Source organism: Myotis davidii, unplaced genomic scaffold (assembly GCF_000327345.1).
Source record: "Myotis davidii unplaced genomic scaffold, ASM32734v1 scaffold118, whole genome shotgun sequence".
In the NCBI taxonomy this organism is placed as follows: Eukaryota; Metazoa; Chordata; class Mammalia; order Chiroptera; family Vespertilionidae; genus Myotis; species Myotis davidii.
The window spans coordinates 520836-537907 of NW_006290441.1; the positions used below are offsets into that span (position 1 = coordinate 520836).

Sequence of the window (17072 nt, forward strand, 5' to 3'; positions counted from 1 at the left end):
AGGTTCACTATCACTGCCTTAGGAGTACCCTAATTAAGTTAATAACAATGTACCTACCTATATAGTTTAAGTTTAAAAAATTTGGCTCTCAAAAGAAATGTCAATTGTTGTACTGTTGATATGTGGCTCTGTTGAGTAATGAGTTTGCCGACCACTGTCCTAGCCTGTAACAGGCCATGGTCTCCTAGTCTGGAAGCATAAAGACCCAGACACTGCTGCATGGCAACGGCTCTGCTGTCCTCCAAGGCCAAACGCTGTTTGTCTGGAGCAGATGCTGCACCAAGGGGGGCTTCGATTCTGGTTGTGTGTGTTGGAGAAAGTGGCAGAGCCTGGCAGGACTGGAGGCGGAGGGGATGCAGGATGCGGATGGAGACGTGAGCCAGGCAACTATTTCAGCCCCAAACTAGAAAAGGAGGGGGGAGGGGAAGCGGGAGAGGGAGGGGGGAGGGGCGAGAGATGCTCCTGAGGTGGCTGAGTTTGTGGATGAGAGGTCAGAAGGGGTAAAGCAGAGAAGCCCTTTGGACCAGTGACAAAAAGCTTGTGAGAAACAAGAGCCAAGACCTGCCTTCCCATAGACACTCCTGTCAGGGCTTCCTGGAGTTGTCTCCTAGGAGACCTGTCATAGTGACACCCCACATCCTGCTCCCCTTGGAGACCCGCCTTCTCCCCTAGGAGGGCTGGTCACAAGTCCAGTATCTCCTTCCAGGCCCTGATGCATTGGAGTCAAGGGGGGCTCGTGGCTCCTCAGATGCAGCACAGCCATGAGGGCCACCCTCACCCCCAGATGTTGCTTCTGATGCCCGCCATTCACTTCCCAGAACATTTGTTTTAAAAGAGAAAACGCGTAAAGACCCTCCCCATGGGGTCAAGGCTGGGGTTGGTGGTGGCCTCCTCCTCAGACACCGTCAGAACCACAGGGACACTCAGCAGCAAGGACTGAGACTTTACAACAAATCACTTGGCTTCATAGGAATGACAGCCCTGCCAGGCCCTTGAACGGCGAGGGCGGAGTTGTCTGGCCAAGGGAAATGGCATCAAACCTGCTTGGCCTGAAGAGCAGCCAGAAGGCCAAAGAGACAGTAGAGTGGGCAAAGCCAGAGAGGGCCAAGGTGGAGATGAAGGAATTCATGAGATCAGCCACCGAGCTATATGGCGACTAAACGGAGGATTGGAGTTGGCCTCCTGGCTCTGCGTCTGCCCGAGATTGCTGAGAGAGGCATGCCCCCAGCCTGAGTCTCGGCTTTCCCCGTGAGTCCTGACAAGTCTCAGAAGCAGCTGTTGGTCCTTCAAGCCTAAACGTGTTCTAATTTTCACCCGCCTTTTACAGGGGAGGATACTGAGGATTGGGGATGAGGGCACCAAGGAGACAGGCGCCAGTGCCCAGTGGGGAGAGTCAGGGAGGGCTTCGTTGAGGAGACATTTGTGCTGCTTCTTAAAATGAATCTGAGGGCATTCTAGATAGTGGTTCTCAACCTTCCTAATGCCGCGACCCTTTAATATAGTTCTTCATGTTGTGGTGACCTCCAATTTCATTGTTACAGATTGAACATAATTAAAGCATAGCGATTAATCACAAAAACAATATGTAATTATATATGTGTTTTCCGATGGTCTTAGGTGACCCCTGTGAAAGGGTCGTCGCGACCCACAGGTTGAGAACTGCTGTTCTAGAAGCAGGGACCAGGATTGGGTCCTGGGGTAGGTCAGGAAATCAGACTTGGAAGCAGGTTGGAGACTGGCCCTGAAGGGCTCTATGTCCCTGCCAAGCTTGGAGCCAGGTTGGGTGCCTGAGGGATCTGAGTGAGAGAGAATTGTGCCTTGGGCGGTGGATGCTGTGGGTGCAGTTCCTGGGTTCCGGGTACAGGCAGAGCAGACAGCGCCCCAGTGATGGAACCGCAGGCCCTCTCCCAGGCCACCTGAGGACACACCTGGTTTTTCACTCATGCCACCTGGTCACATGGCTTTATTATGCCAGGGCCACAGACACAGTCTGCCCCTTCTCCGGGCCTGGAGGGCAGCCTGTCTCCTCTCATTAGGTGTTGATCAGATTAGTGAACCTCAGTGTTCTCCAGGGCCCTGGGCAGGAGCAGCTTGCAGAACAATTACGGTGAGGGATGTGAGTCAGCAGGCTGCGGCAGGGAGCCCGGTGGAGAGGGAGAGAGGCTGGTGTCCTGAGCCCGGCCTCTCTGCACCACGCTGTGAGGTGCTGCAGGACACTGTTGGTGCTTTCACACCCAAAGTTGCTGTCAGGTTCTCGATGACTGGAACAGCAGCTCTCTTCTGAGTATGCAGCACTAACTGGGTGCCTGGTGAACCCCAGACTTAGGTCAGTGGTCCCCCACTCTGTGCCTTTGGAATGGGGCGTGGGAGCCCTGCAGACCTAAAGCTCTGGACACACTGGTGGGGGGAGAGTAGGGAGGGCGCCCTCCCTCCACTGTGCTGACTCAGGAGGGGCCATAACACTCATCTGGTTAGAAAGGACTTGGGCACATGAGACGTTTCCTTTGGAATTAAATGTGGTGTAAGTTTGCCAATGGCAACGTCACTGAGACTAGAAGAGAGTGGGGGAAGGCCTGTGAGTGTGGCCTGGCAGCAGACAGGGTCCCTGAGGAGGGAACAGGCCCTGTTCCGGAGCACCCCGCTCCATCCCTGAAGGTCTCCCCAGGAGGCTGGTGGAGAGGGGGCCCCTGGGGTGGGATCTGGGGGCTGTGTAGGGGGGCGGAGGCGGGAGCAGGAGGAGAGGGAACTCCAGGGCTGTTTCTCCGATGATCCTGGCGCTGAGGGGGTGGGAGGGAGCAGTCTCCACACCTGGATGCCCAGCGGCTGGAGGACGCATTCTCCTCTCAGGGCTGAGGGACTGGGGAGGAACAACTGGCTGGAGCAGCCCCAGGAGACACGGGCTTGTGCAGACACCGGACTTCAGCATAAGAATAGCTGGCACCAGTGCCTGGCTCCTGCCTGGGTTTTTCCATAGGGCGGGCTCTGCATTGTGGGTCAGGCTGGAGCCTGTGGTGAGGCTCAGGGACCTGCCTGCCCTAAGCTAGAGGAAAGGTTCCGGTGCAGCCTCCAGCTGTGAGCAAGGCAGACCTGTGTTCTATAGGTTCCTGCCACTGGCCTGCTTTTAAGGTCAACAAGAACTCAGGGGACCTGAGAACCCCACTTGATTTGTGGATGAAGGGGAGACTTTCTGCTCTTCTCCGGCAGCACCACTCTTCACCCTCTAGGCCCCTTGGTCCAGGGCTCAGCCTCGGGGACCCTGCCCTCCCACAGAAGCAGAACTAACAGCCCCCTTCTCCTGCCATCCCCAGAGTCCTCCTGTCTCACACAGCCCCCTCCTGCCCCCTCCTGGGCCCCCAGCTGCCAGCTCCCAGGGTTGCCCTTATCTCCATAGAGCACTGGGTGGGTTTGGCAAGTGCTGGCTCTGCCAATTCTTACCCAAGACCTTGGTAAGGGACTTCATGTCACTGCCTGGCTTTCCTTGTCTATAATATGGGGCTTCTCTTGCTCACCTTGGTTAATCTCTTCTCACCCCACCCCCTTCCCTCTGAAATTCATCAATCTGTGGTATGCTTCAATGTCTCTGGATCAATTAATTTTGTTCATTAGATTCCATATATAAGTGAGATCATGCAATACATGTCTTTCTCTGACTGGCTTATTTCACTTAGCATAATAGTCTCCAGGTCCCTCCATGCTGTGTCAAAGGGTAAGAGATCCTTCTTTTTCACAGCGGCATAGCATTCCATTGTGTAGATGTACCACGGCTTTTTTATCCACTCATCTGCTGATGGGCACTTGGGCTGTTTCCAGATCTTAGCTATTGTAAATTGTGCTGCTATGACCATAGGGGTGCATATATCCTTTCTGATTGATGTTTCAGTCTTCTTAGGATATATTCCTAGAAGTGGGATCACTGGGTCAAATGGCAGTTCCATTTTTTATTTTTTGAGGAAACTCCACACTATTTTCCATAATGGCTATACCAGTCAGCATTCCCGCCAGCAGCGCACTAAGGTTCCCTTTTCACCACATCCTCACCAGCACTTCTCATTTGTTGATTTGTTGATGGCAGCCATTCTGACAGGTATGAGGCGATACCTCATTGTCATTTTAATTTGCATCTCTCTGATTAGTGATGTTGAGCATTTTTTCATATGTCTCTTGGCCATTTGTATGTCCCCTTTGGAGAAGTGTCTGTTCAGGTCCTCTGCCCATTTTTTTTATTGGGTTGTGTTCCTTTTGTTGAGTTATATGAGAACTTAATATATTTTGGAAATTAACCCCTTAATCAGATGTTTCATTGCCAAATATGTCCCCCCATACAGTGGGCTCCCTTTTCGTTCGATGCTGGTTTCTTCCGCTGTGCACAAGCTCTGTAGTTTGATGTGGTCTCATTTGTATTTGGAGGCAACAGGGTGCAGTGGGAGGAGCGAGCCTAGGCTTGGGGGTCTGCTGGACTTGGGTTTAACTCTTTGTTTCTTAAACTCCATCAGTGACCTTGGGCTCTGAGCTTCAATTTCCTTTATCTGCAAAATGGAGCTTGGTCAAGAATTCATCTATTCATCCATTCCTTCTCTATTCTTTGAGTGATGGCGACTGTGTGCAAAGCACATGCTGGGGGAGAGGGGGTCAGACACACAGCAGGTGCTCCCTGAACCTTCACGGTGGCCCTCCCGGCCTCAGCTGCAGTGGGCACAGCCCTGAGGCCTCCCTCCTTCCCCTGAAGCCTTGGGCTCAAGAGGAGACTATGGACGGCCCAGCCCTGGAGGGTCTACCGCGTGGCTCCTCCTTTGGGCCTCATGAGCACAAGAATGTCTGGGATTCCTGAGGCGTGTGGCAAAGTGCCCGTGGCCAGTGTGAGAGGGAAGCGTGGCGGCCTACGGGCCTCAGAGAGGCCGCTCCCCACCTGCCCACACCTACACGCGAGGTCGGCCTCTCCGGGTCAGGCGCTGCTTGCTTCCCTCTGAATTCCTGCCTCCTTGGAGCTGCTCTCCTCTGATAAACTCCGAACGGGAGAAATCAAAGATACAGAACAGCTCCTATGCCATTTTCCACTATTTCATGAGAGTGTCCAAGCACCAGAGCCATTTCCAGGCCCAGCATTCTGCCAACTCTCCCGCCAGCCCCCCTCCCGCGGCATCTGAACAGAGTGCCGGCAGCTCCAGCCAGAGCTTTCTAAATATAGCGCTCTCCCCGGACAACAAAGACTGGTCCTCCAATGGCTTCAGTCCCGGCCAGCCTCCGACGTCAGACTTCCCCCCAGGAGGAGAGGGAGGAGCGGGACAGACAGCGGGACAGACAGGAAGTGACTGGAGAACAGGGACCAGAGAGGAGCTGCTGGAGCCAGCTCACACGTGACATTGAGACCCAGACGTCCAGGGCTGTGGCCTTGGCCCTGAGTTCCTGCCCGCTGTCTCCGGGGATGTGTGGGGCCCAGGGCATTGTCTCAGGCTAGTCCTGTCCCCTGAGGAGACAGATGAGTGCTGAAGGGAGAGGAAAATGAGCTTCAGGAAGGGGGGAAAGCCTGTCTTTAGGGTCAGACCCACTGGCTTGACTCTGGGCAGACCCTACACCTTAAACCTCAGCATCCCCATCTGTGACGTGTGGATAATAAGACCCATGCGGAGAGGAATTAAGGAGAACTTGTGCCAAGTGGCAGCCCTGGTCGCCCTGCGTGCCAGGACTCTCTGGAGGCCATGGGTTGCTGTCGTGGGCTCTGAAGGGCAGGGGCCCAGCATGGCACCTCCCCCTCCTGCTCCAGGACACTCAGGTGACCCTACCTTCTGCCCTTATGCCTTCAATTTCACCTTGGTGGAGCATGGAATCCCCCTTCTAGTCCTAGTGGTCCGAGAGGTACCCTAAACCCAGAATCTGCACAGCCCCCTACTTCAAGGCTCACCTTCTCAGACACCCTGTGCCCAGTTGGGTGCTGAGGCTCCTTAAGACATCGGCCCACATGTGAGTGTAACACTTAAGCACAGATAGGAAAAACTGGTATTACTGAAAAGAAGAAAATCCAGTATTTCTCAGCTCTGCTTGATACGGGGTGGTGGCGGGGGGCATCCACGTCCTCCCCTCCTACCCTTTCAGTACTATTTCAGGAGGGAGGACCTGACCTGTTCCCAGGTCTCTGACACCAGGAAAGATGGGACCCTGCCCCTAAGTGTAAGTAAGGGGTCCTCAGGGGAGACCCCAAACTAACAACCTTACTGTATGGAAAGCCTGGTCTTCATACAACAAGAGGCCCCCCTGCCCCAGGCACTTTACTCCTTGGGCATGCAGGCTGCTGGATCCAGACACACTCTGCATGCAGATAAGTCAGGACTAGATGTGGAACCCCCAAGTGAGGGCAGGGTCGGAGCTGGAGGGCTGCCAGTGGAGACACTAGCCGGTTGTTTGGACCTGTCTTTTTGCAGGGAGCTCCCCGGGGGAATCAGGCATTGGGGGGGCGTAAAAGATGCACAGCTGCTGTTGCTATGGCCACCGTTCATAGAGCACGGACACCACACGGCTATTCGGTGGCAAAACCAGGATTCACAGTTTGTGCCCTCCTGGCCTCTAGGGTCATGCTTTGGAGTTCCAAGGTTTGCCGTATGATCACAATTCTTAAAGAGCTTTGGTAGGGGGTGCTGGGAATGCACACCCACAGTAACCAGGCCGCAGACTGTTAGAACAAAAGCTCTGAACTCTCTCAAAGGGAAGTCACGCTGGACTCACCTACCAGCCCTTGTAGGCAGCAAAACCACGTCAGCTAAGGAAACCAGTAGCTTCGGTGTTTTCAATTTTTCAAAAGTCTTTGGCAAAGTTCCAGGCCAAAAATTTTTCCATAGCTACAAAAAAAAAATTGCTTCACCAGGGCTTTGCAGAGAATGCTCTGTCATGCATAGGAGCCAGCTTAGGGAAGGGAACGTATTCCTAAGGATGAATGTGTGCTTTTCTTGATGGAGAGTTGTAAACTCTCACAGGGATTGGTGCTGGGAAGTCCTAGCTCATATCTTTTTTAATTGGGGATCTGGAAGAGGAAGCATGTAGTGAAAATTCTGCGTCGACAGGATTCTTGGGAAATGAGAAGCCAAATTAATGGAAGGTGTGTGTTTTTTTGCTTTGGCCCCCCAATCATTGCTAATGATCAGCATTCTGTTAGCCTGTTCGCCTCAATAACGTACAAGGAAGGGTTTTACCCATTCAACACGTATCTGCCCCTATATACCAGGCGCTGTGCTAGGCACAGGCACGTATCATATATGTTGTTATTCTGCTTCACAAAATGGGATTTCATGGTTCTCCCACTTGCTTTTACTTACTGATGTAAACATCACAATGCAAAGTGTGGGGAGCCGGCACGGCCATGGCATACTCAGTGCCACGTTGGGCGCCTTAAGTGCCGTGCCAGCTCAGCCAGGTTCGGGGAGCCTGAGTGGGGGCGGTGAAGGATGGAGAAAAGACGGACAAGCGAATAAAAGCTGGGTCTGGGTGGGACACTGCCCTCTCTGATAGAGAGCTAGCGACAGTGCCACGGACTACAAGCTGTGTATTTTATAGCCAGATTCCATGAGGCAAAGTAAGGGCGTGGTCAAGATGTTTACAACATTCTCAACTTCATGCACCTGAACTCTATCAAGCCCACATCACTCAGACACGTGGGGCCACGTGTTTGGACCATCGGTTCAAGCTTATAGCTATAGCTCTTGGCTATAATTGTGCTGGGAGGGCTCTGCCCTCCAAGCTGGGACTTGCACGTGGCCATGAGAGGACTGTGCCTTCTCATCAGTCCAAGGCTGGAACCTGTCCAAACACTGTAGCCGCTCTCCACAGCAAAGAACCACCTCCTTCTTTTTCATGTCTGTCTGGTGGCATTTTCCCATGAAATGACCACACAGCAATTTAATCAGCCCCCTCTTGTTGGGCATTTCCACTACTTCTGGACTAGAAATACTATCACAGTGTAGCCTTTAACACCCCTGGACTCAGGTATGGGTACATGTGGACAGTTTCCAGGTGGTGGTCACCTGGAAGGGAAATGACTGGGTCACAGTGGACAAGCATTTAAATGTGTGACAGGTGTTGATGAATTGCCTGCAAAAACACATCCAGCTAAAGGTTAATGACCCCCAAAGTGTCTGGCACTGCCCATTTCCTCAAATCCCTACCAGTACAGTGGGGCCTTGACTTACGAGTGTCCCGACTAACGAGTTTTTCAAGATACGAGCCGTCTCTCGGCCGATTTTTTGCTTTGAGTTGTGAGCTAAAATTCGGGTTACGAGCCAGCTTCAGAGACCCCACTGCTAGTTGGCGCAGTGAATATCACAATGAATGCCCAGTATCACGTGTTTCACTTGTTCACTTTAATGACTTTCTGAGGAAATACTATTCTTAACCACAAAAATGGGAAGAAAAAATAATTACAAACTGTTTTCATAACCTGCATCAAAAATACTATATAGAACCAAAATAAAAAAATTAGTCTGAAAAAGAAACGTTTTTAACAAAAAAATTGTTGGGGAAGGGGTTAAACTCTAAGTCAAGGCCCCACTGTATCAGCTATCACATCGGTTTCCTATTGCCCCCGCACAGCTTGCCATAGTTCACAACAGAAATTGGTTATCTTACGGTTCTGTGGGTCAGAGGGCCGGCAGGAGTCTCGCTGGACTGAACTCCGTGTCTGTTCCCTGGCCTGTGGTTCTGGTCCATCTTCTAAGCCAGTGGCGTCGGGAGGGCTGGGGGAGTCCTCCCCCATGGCATCACCCTGTTTCTGCCCCTTTTCCATCTTCATAGCCCCTTAGCTTATACTGGGCACACCTGGGTAATCCAGGCGCCTCTCCTTATCATCAGGTCCGCTGATTAGCAGCCTCCATTCCGCCTGTGACTTGAAGGCCCCCTGCTATGTAACGTGACGGGTCCGCAGGTTCCAGGAGTGGGATGTGGGCACTTGGGGAGGGTAGTCTTCCTCAACCACAGAGACCACCAGCCTTTCTAACTGTTCATTGTAAGTGAAAGCTCTTGGGGGTTGCATCTTCCTGATCATTGGTGAGGTCAGACATCTTCTGGGTGGGGAGGCAAAGCCACTTTGTCCTGGGAGTTGTCTGTAATACCCTCTGGCCCCTTTTCTGTGGGGTTGCCTTTAAAAAAAAATAAAAAGGAACGATAAATTCCTGGAGGGCAAGGACCTTCTCATATCACCCCAGTGCTTCAACTGTGGCTGGGGTCAGAGAGGACGCTGATGTCTGTGACCCGCCCCCTCCCCCCCAGCCCCTCGCTCAGCGGTTCTCAACCTGTGGGTCGCGACCCTAACAGTAGCAGCATTACAGTTATGAAGGAGCAACGAAAATAATTTTATGGTTGGGTCACAACATGAGGAACTGTATTTAAAGGGCCAGAAGGTTGAGAGCCACTACCCTAGCTGTTCTCCCTGGGAGGAAAGGTCAGGACGCTTCCACTGAACTGGCCGGCTTGAGTCTCTGTCTAGGGCGCATGGTGGCTGAGACGAGGCTCGTCTGGAGGTTTACTTACAGCCCAGCGGGCTTCTCAGGCCACCTGGGCTCTGGGGTCAGACAGCGGGAGTGCCCAGCCCCAGCTCAGCTTCTGACTCCAGCAGCCCTCTCACCCCCACCCCCAGGAAAGGTCAGGACGCTTCCACTGAACTGGCCGGCTTGAGTCTCTGTCTAGGGCGCATGGTGGCTGAGACGAGGCTCGTCTGGAGGTTTACTTACAGCCCAGCGGGCTTCTCAGGCCACCTGGGCTCTGGGGTCAGACAGCGGGAGTGCCCAGCCCCAGCTCAGCTTCTGACTCCAGCAGCCCTCTCACCCCCACCCCCACCCGAGCCTCAGTTTTCTCACGCGGGAAAACAGTGCCGGTGGAACGCTGACATGTTAGGGTTGCTGGCATGGGAACAGGGATGAGTCAGACACTGGGAGACGCAGAGAAGAGCAATGTTTGGTCATTTTGCGGAGGCACATGCTCTCCTCTGACATTTTAAAAGAACTTACAGTAAAGATTGAAATTGCTTTTCAATTATGCTGGGTGTCAACCCCTGCTTCTTCTGGAGGCCCTGGGGACCCCAGGGCCTGTGCCGGTGGTGACTTGTACATGCCTCCGAGTTGACCTCTTCCCCGTGCATGCCTTCCCCTCAGAACCTGCAGAAGGTGTGCTGGGGCCCAGAATCCCTGCCGCAGGCGGATCTTTCTCCCCCACAGTCTCTGAGGTGCATCTGGAGCCCCGAGCCCGGTCTCCCAAGGGCTAGTGGTGGAGCGAGTCCCCTACCCTGAACTGACTGTACGATCCTGGGCCTGTTGGCCTCGCTGAGCCTCCGCCTTCAGAGCGTAGTGAGGGAACAGTAATCCCCACTGCTGCCTGCTGGGCGAGCCCCACCTGTGCTGGCCAGGGTGACGGTCCTCGGTGGTGGCTCTTGTCATGGCCTCCCCACTCCTGCCCTTCTCTCCTCTGCGGCTGCCAGGGCCCAGGTCTGCGCTGACACAGCCCAGTGACTGGCAGGACCACAGTGACCCTCCCGTGACCTCCCTCTCTGGGCCTCGGTGCTGGACCGAGTCCCTTCCTTCCTTCTCTCCATTTTTCCAGCCAAGTGGGGCTGGCAGCCATGAGCAAGTGCCTGGGCGGGCGGGGGGCCGGGGGGGGGACCCAAGCCGTGTCCCCTCCTCCTTTGGAAGCTGACGGCTGCCCTGGTGAGCCCCAGACCCAGGACCCTGATGTGGGCTCCTTGTGGCCACCCTTTTCCTTCTCAGTCAGCAAGGCCCTGATGAATTCCAGCTCCTCCTGGGCCGCCACCAGGGCCTGCAACTCATTAGCTCCTTTTATGAAATCCATCTGCTCAGAGCAGAAGCATGGCCCTGGGTCTCCGAGCTCCCCAGCCTGGTGTGTGTGCGGAGGCTGCACACAGAGACGGTTGTTGAGCTGGGTGTGGCGTCCCAGAGGGCAGGAGCCTAGCTGTGCTGTGTGGGTGCGGCCCGCCAGCCTGAGGGGCGCTGGAGCCTGTCTCTGGGCCCTGAGCCTGAGGGGCGCTGGAGGGGGTGGGAAATGAGGGGCTTTCTCTTCCTGGGCGAGGTGGGCTTGCTGACCGGTCTTTCCTGATGAAGCTGCCCCCCCCTTGCCCCCAGGAGTGCATCATTGACGAGGACTGCGGGTCCCGCAAGTACTGCCAGTTTGCCAGCTTCCAGTACACCTGCCAGCCGTGCCGGGACCACCAGGCAGTGAGTGTCTAGAGGCCTCCGGGCTGCAGCACCAGGGCCGTGGAGCCCAGAAAAGAGCCCTGGGGAGAAGCCCTCTGCCCCCTGTTCTCCCGGAGCTCCACCGGGTCCCCGCCGGGAGGAGCCCCGCCACAGCATCCTGTGGGCTGACTCCTGGAGTGACCAGGAGGCCACCTGCAGACCCAGCCTCCTGGACGACAGGCAGCCCTGTTTTCCACCGACCGCGGTTGGAGCGGCGCTCCCTCCCGGCTGTCCCGCTGGGCGCCATCATTGAGCACGGCAGTGGGGAACCAGCTCTGCTCTCTAATTGCATCCCCACGTGGGATCCAGGCCCACGGCACCCACGTGCCTGACCACTCACCTGGCCCTCCTGGGCCTGGGCCTTAGTCTAATCAGCTTGTCAGACTCACCGCGCTGCCTGCACCTGCGGCTCTAAGCCGCCTCCTTCCTGACCTCCGGACCGAGTGAGCAGGAGGCAGGGCACAGCCACAAACACACGCTACGTCCTGCAAAGCCTCAGCTGGGCGGGAGACGGGTTCGTGCCTCCCCCAGGCCATTTCCCAGCGTGCTGACCCCTCACCTCTGCTCCCATGACCTCCACGAACCCCTCCTCCCGACCGGGGACCTCCGTTTCCTCCTCCGCACAGTGTGGCCATGTGGTTAGCTCACCTGAATGTCTCCAGGATTTCCCGCTGGGCGGCCACAGGCTGGGCTCTCCGGGTCTGTGAGCTGGCTGTGTGCTTCCCCACTCCCTGCAGGTCTGCACCCGGGACAGTGAGTGCTGTGGAGACCAGCTGTGTGTCTGGGGTCACTGCACCGAGACAGCCACCAAAGGCAGCAACGGGACCATCTGCGACAACCAGAGGGACTGCCAGCCCGGGCTGTGCTGTGCCTTCCAGAGAGGTGGGTGGCTCCCTCCTGGGTCAGGCTGAGCCCTGTCCCAAGCCCCAGCGCCCCCTCCTCCTCACTCCCCAGCCTGAGGTGGCGCTGGCTCCAGTCCTGTGTCCTGTGAACTGAACGGCCCCCTCTTCCATGGCTTCCATGCGCCCTGCCCCTCCCCAGTGAGGTGAGTGCAGGCCCTCTCCCCTCCTGCAGGCGTTTCTGAAAACCTCGCCCTGGGCACCTTCCCCATCCCCTGGTCCACCTGGTACCTGCTGCTCCTGCAGTTTTCCTCAGGAACGGCTTTCTGGATAATCCTCCTCTGGGAGCAGCAGCCACCCCTGTCCTGTCACTTTAATTAGACTCCCCGGTCCACCTTCCAAGCCTTGGCCAGCACCAGCTGGCCGTCCTCCTTTTCTCTCCACTACTTGGCCCATTTGGGAGCCTCACTGCCCCCGCCTGAGCCCAACCCCAGGCTTTTTTTGGTGCTGAGCCCCAGCCTTGAACACCTTTCTGCCACTGTTAATTTCTCCTGACCTTTGGCCTCGGAGCCCAGCACAAGCCCCCCTCTTCCAGGCAGTCCTCCTGAACTGCTCCAGCCTTCCCAGCTCATTCTCTCTTGAGCCCCTGCTGCCATCTTATTTCTTCTCACTCCACTTCTTCAAGCCTAACCTCCACATGGGGGTTGAGGGTGGAAAGTGGGAGGCTGCACCCCATTTCTCCCTCCCCTGGTGCCTGCCTTGGTGCTGGGGCGCAGGGTGACTTTTGGCTGGGTCTAGGCCTGCTGTTCCCCGTGTGCACACCCCTGCCCGTGGAGGGTGAGCTCTGCCATGACCCTGCCAGCCGGCTCCTGGACCTCATCACCTGGGAGCTGGAGCCCGACGGAGCTTTGGACCGCTGCCCGTGCGCCAGTGGCCTCCTCTGCCAGCCTCACAGGTGAGCCCCACCTGTCCCTCTTGTCAGGGGCCAAGAGGGGATGAGGTGCCACCCACTGGGGATGCAGGAGCAGGGGGAAAATGGGTTCCATTTAGGATAGGTTTGATGTGAGTGTCCTTGGTCTTCCTGATGGAGGGATCAGCAGTGGTCAGATGGATAGAACTGGGGCTGAGGAGAAGGTGTGGCTGGGGGGAGGGAGGCGGGTACAGCATTGGGATGCATCTAGATGGTGGCTGACGCCTCGGGAGTGGGTGGCCTGGGAAGAGGGTGTGGAGGGAGGAGCGCTGAGGGCTGAGGGGAGCCCAGGCCCATTAGACAAAGGACAAGCTGAGCAGGCGCCTGCAGAGAATTAGGAGGGAAACCCGGAGGGCCTGCCCCGCCCCATGGCAGGGGAGGGGGGCACCAAGCGTGGTTGGAGGCTCTGAGAGACCAAGAAGCACCAGGGCTGCAGCATGGCCGTTCCTCAGTGCGCTTCTCCCAGGCCTCTCAGCATCTGTTACCCAGCTTCTCTCCCAGCAGAGGCCCAGGTGGCTGGGCAGACACCCCCTCCCGGCCCACAGGCCCCGGGCTCCCCCAGGCGCAGCAGAGGAGGCGGTTAGGCCCTGTCCCACTGTCAGGGGCCGCGCCTGCCTGGAGGCACAGATGGGGGGTGGGGGTGGGGTTATAAACTCTCAGACGCCCCTGTCCTCAGGGCCTGCCCCTGGGGGCTGCCCCTCGAGGGCATTCTTTGAAAGTGAGTGCCCTCAGCAATCTTTTCTAAGGCAAGTGGTGGCAGGCGGTTCAGACGGTTGAGGCGATGCTAGAGGAGGGGGCGTGTAGGTGAGGAGACTGAGGGGTATGAGGAGGGCCTTTGTCTCAGACCCAGGCTCCCCAAGTTGAGAGCTGGCTGTGCCCCTGGGGAGACACAGCCCTTGGCTGAGCCATAGCCCTGTCTCCCCAGCCACAGCCTGGTCTACGTGTGCAAGCCGACCTTCGCGGGGGGCCACGAGGAGGACGGAAAGAGCCTGGTGCCCAGAGAGGCCCCCGGCGATTACGGAGACGGCAGCTTCATCGAGGAGGTGCGCCGGGAGCTGGAGGACCTGGAGAGGAGCCTGTCAGTGGAAATGGCTCTCGGGGAGCCCGATGCCGCTGAGCTGCTGGAGGGAGATGAGATTTAGAGCCAGGCCTGTCCCGCGGGTAGACGTGCAATAGAAGTAGCTAATTTATTTCCCCAGCTGTGTCCTCTAGGTGTTGGCTCACCAGGCTTTTTTCCATGGCCTCTTCCCAGAACATTATCCCTCTGGCTTGAAACAAGATGAGGTGCCGTGCACTTGTCCAGCTCCCCACAGCGCACCCCACGCATCTCAGTTCTGCTGCCTGGGGGAGCACCGGGTGCGGGTGAAGGCAGGACAGGGCTGCTAAACAGGTCCAGTTGGCGGCCGCTTTGCCGCCGCTGGTTGGCAGATGGCACATGCCATTTTGTTCTGTGCACCCCCCGCCCCCAAGGAGGGGATAGAAAAGGATGCAGAATTTCCTCATGACGAGTTTTTGGGAAACGCTGATGCTTATACACGTGGAGAAGAGTGCCCTGTTTAGCAAACATAAACCTGGCAAAAAATCAACAAATGAAACTCTCATGCAGTTCTTCACACGGGCACAGGTACGCTGTGCCTTCAGGGGAAACGTTCTGTGGTCCTCCGAGTAACACGCATTCAGCTTTTTAGCAGCCACTCAGCTCCTACCTCCGTGCCAGGTAAGCAGTTTCACCTCCACAATCCAGTCCTGCTGTCACCACAGCCTGGCAAAGGGGGCGTCGTTCTCCCCAACCGTCAGCATCTTAGAGGCTCAGAGAGGTCAAGCTGCTTGCCCACGTCACACAGCTTGTGAAAAGCATAGCAGGACTTCACCCAGGGTGACCCCAAGCCCACTGCTCCCCACCAGCCCCGGTGCCACCGAAAGTACCCCCAGCAAAGACGAAAAATGAAATTTTTCTTTTTCTGAGGCACATCTGGAAGGGAGGTCAAACTAGCTCCTACCTCTCTACCAGACAGGAAGTATTGCCACTGTCCCCTGCGGCAGTTAGTTACATTAGTCACTCTGAAGGTACATGATCGGAGCATAATATTTAAGTTAACTTGCCAGAAACAATACTTGGGTAATTGTGGGGCCAGGATTATAAATGAAATTTGCAAAATCACTTACCAGCAACTGCAAGCCATTATCAACCACATGGAGAAAATCAAACCAAGCACGGCTCTGTGCAACATGGCTGGATTGCCCACACTGAGCACTGAACTGCGTGCTGTGCCACAGACGATCTTTTCAGGTGACATGGACTATTTCCATCATGTATTCATCCAGAGTTATTAAATTTTAAAGTTGCACCTGATTGTATAAGCATGCTTTCTTTGAGTTTTAAGTGATGTATACACACATATATTGCATTTAAGAAATCAAGCATAAATCACTTAAACTCTTCTTTTGTAGTTCTTGGACTTTTTTCCTTTTGACTTTGAGTAAATATAAAAACCCTTTCATCCAGAAAAAAAAAAAAATAGAAATGACCTGCATCTCTTCCAGGTAAGTACACTTTCCAGACAACTGAAGCACACCTCTTTCAGCATCAAAATATTTTAGAAATGTTAACCATTTGGGGATGGGAGTGAGTTCTAAGAGTGTCAACATTGCACTGTCTTCTGAAAGAGTAAATGGAGTGTGTATGTCCCTTTTCTTGGTAGTGTTTCTTAATCAAACAGCTCTGGGCCATCACACGACTGTGATAATAAAGCTACTGTGTATTAAGGTCATCTGGGTGGCAGGCTGTCTATATTACCTCATTTAGCCTTCGTTGAATTCATGAGTATTTTCTCCATTTAACAGATGAAGAAATGGTGGCTCTGAAAGGTTAAGTGATAGAGCTGGAAGTCAAAAACAATATGAAGTACAGGATACACAGGATCAAGTGATAACTTTAAGATCAAATATAGAGCTCTGTTGAATGTTAAAATCATCATTGTACATTCTTATTATTCAACATATTTACAGAGAGCCTGCTCAGAACCGGGTGCTGTGATATACTCTGGGGGTGCAAGTCGATCCTGATAGGGTCCCTACCCTGAAGCATCACAGCCTAATGAAGGATACACTAAACCCAGCACCAATAACACATAAGCAGTCAAACCGATATCGTAACAGAATGTTGCGGTGCCTCAAAGAATGTGGCTCGGGAGACCTAGCCTGGGAACTGGCTCTCAAAGATGATAGGAGTTGATCAGGAGGCCAGAAGAATAGAAAAGGCATCTGGGCCATGGGCAGAGGGAGGGAGGCAAAGAGGAGGGAGAGTATGTAGGGGAAATAGCAAGTAATTCATGGTGGCTGGAAGACAAGGTACATTTGAGCAAATGGAGAAGAGGCTGAAAATTATTTCAATCAAAAAATTTATTGAGCACCTACTATATGTCAGGCTCTATATTTAGTGCCAGGGAGACAATGAGATAAACCTAGGTTCCTTCCTCATGGAGCTTATATGCGGGTATATTATCTTGCTCTACTTTGTTATCATAGCCAGAAAAATAGCAAAGGAGAGGCTTTGAAAAATACTTGGCTGAAATCCACATACAGAGTAGCTGGTGTATCTCCTTACAAATCTAAATGGAATGAGGTAAGGGTTAGGTGAGGTTTGGTACGTGAATCTTCCTGCCAAAGACGATAGGGTAGATGCTGTCGATTCAGCTACCAATGCTATTCCCAACCCTTTTCCCTGCCCTTCTCCCACTACAGAGGCTGGAAGATCCAGCTGCCCATGCAGCTAGGGATGACCCAGAGTTTCTGGGAAGGGTTGTTTTCCTGAGTGACAAAGGAAAAGAAGCATAAATTAGAAGGCCTCACCCCCACCCCCGGTTCCCTGCCTTGGAGTCCAGGGGTTCAGGATGTGCCATTGGGCACTGGGAGAGCTATCTGTGGTCAGTGATTGGGGATCAAGGTGGTGTGAGGTGGGGCGCTGCTGGGGTCCGACCCCAGCGGGTCCAGGGGTCCCCAAAGGTGTGGACGGAGTCGGCGAAGAAGGAATGACACGGA

General features: G+C 54.6%; 1 protein-coding gene across 1 annotated transcript in view; it reads left to right on the forward strand.

The window, feature by feature from the left end:
- Positions 1-15720, forward strand: part of DKK3 (dickkopf WNT signaling pathway inhibitor 3) — a gene marked incomplete at its 5' end in the record, with an annotated part of 38940 nt that extends 23220 nt beyond the window's left edge. The window contains 4 exons of the mRNA XM_006763503.2: positions 11112-11204; positions 11960-12104; positions 12860-13016; positions 13957-15720. Coding sequence (XP_006763566.1) covers positions 11112-11204; positions 11960-12104; positions 12860-13016; positions 13957-14173 — 612 coding nt within the window. The remainder of the gene's footprint in view (positions 1-11111; positions 11205-11959; positions 12105-12859; positions 13017-13956) is intronic.
- Positions 15721-17072: the final 1352 nt, after the last annotated feature.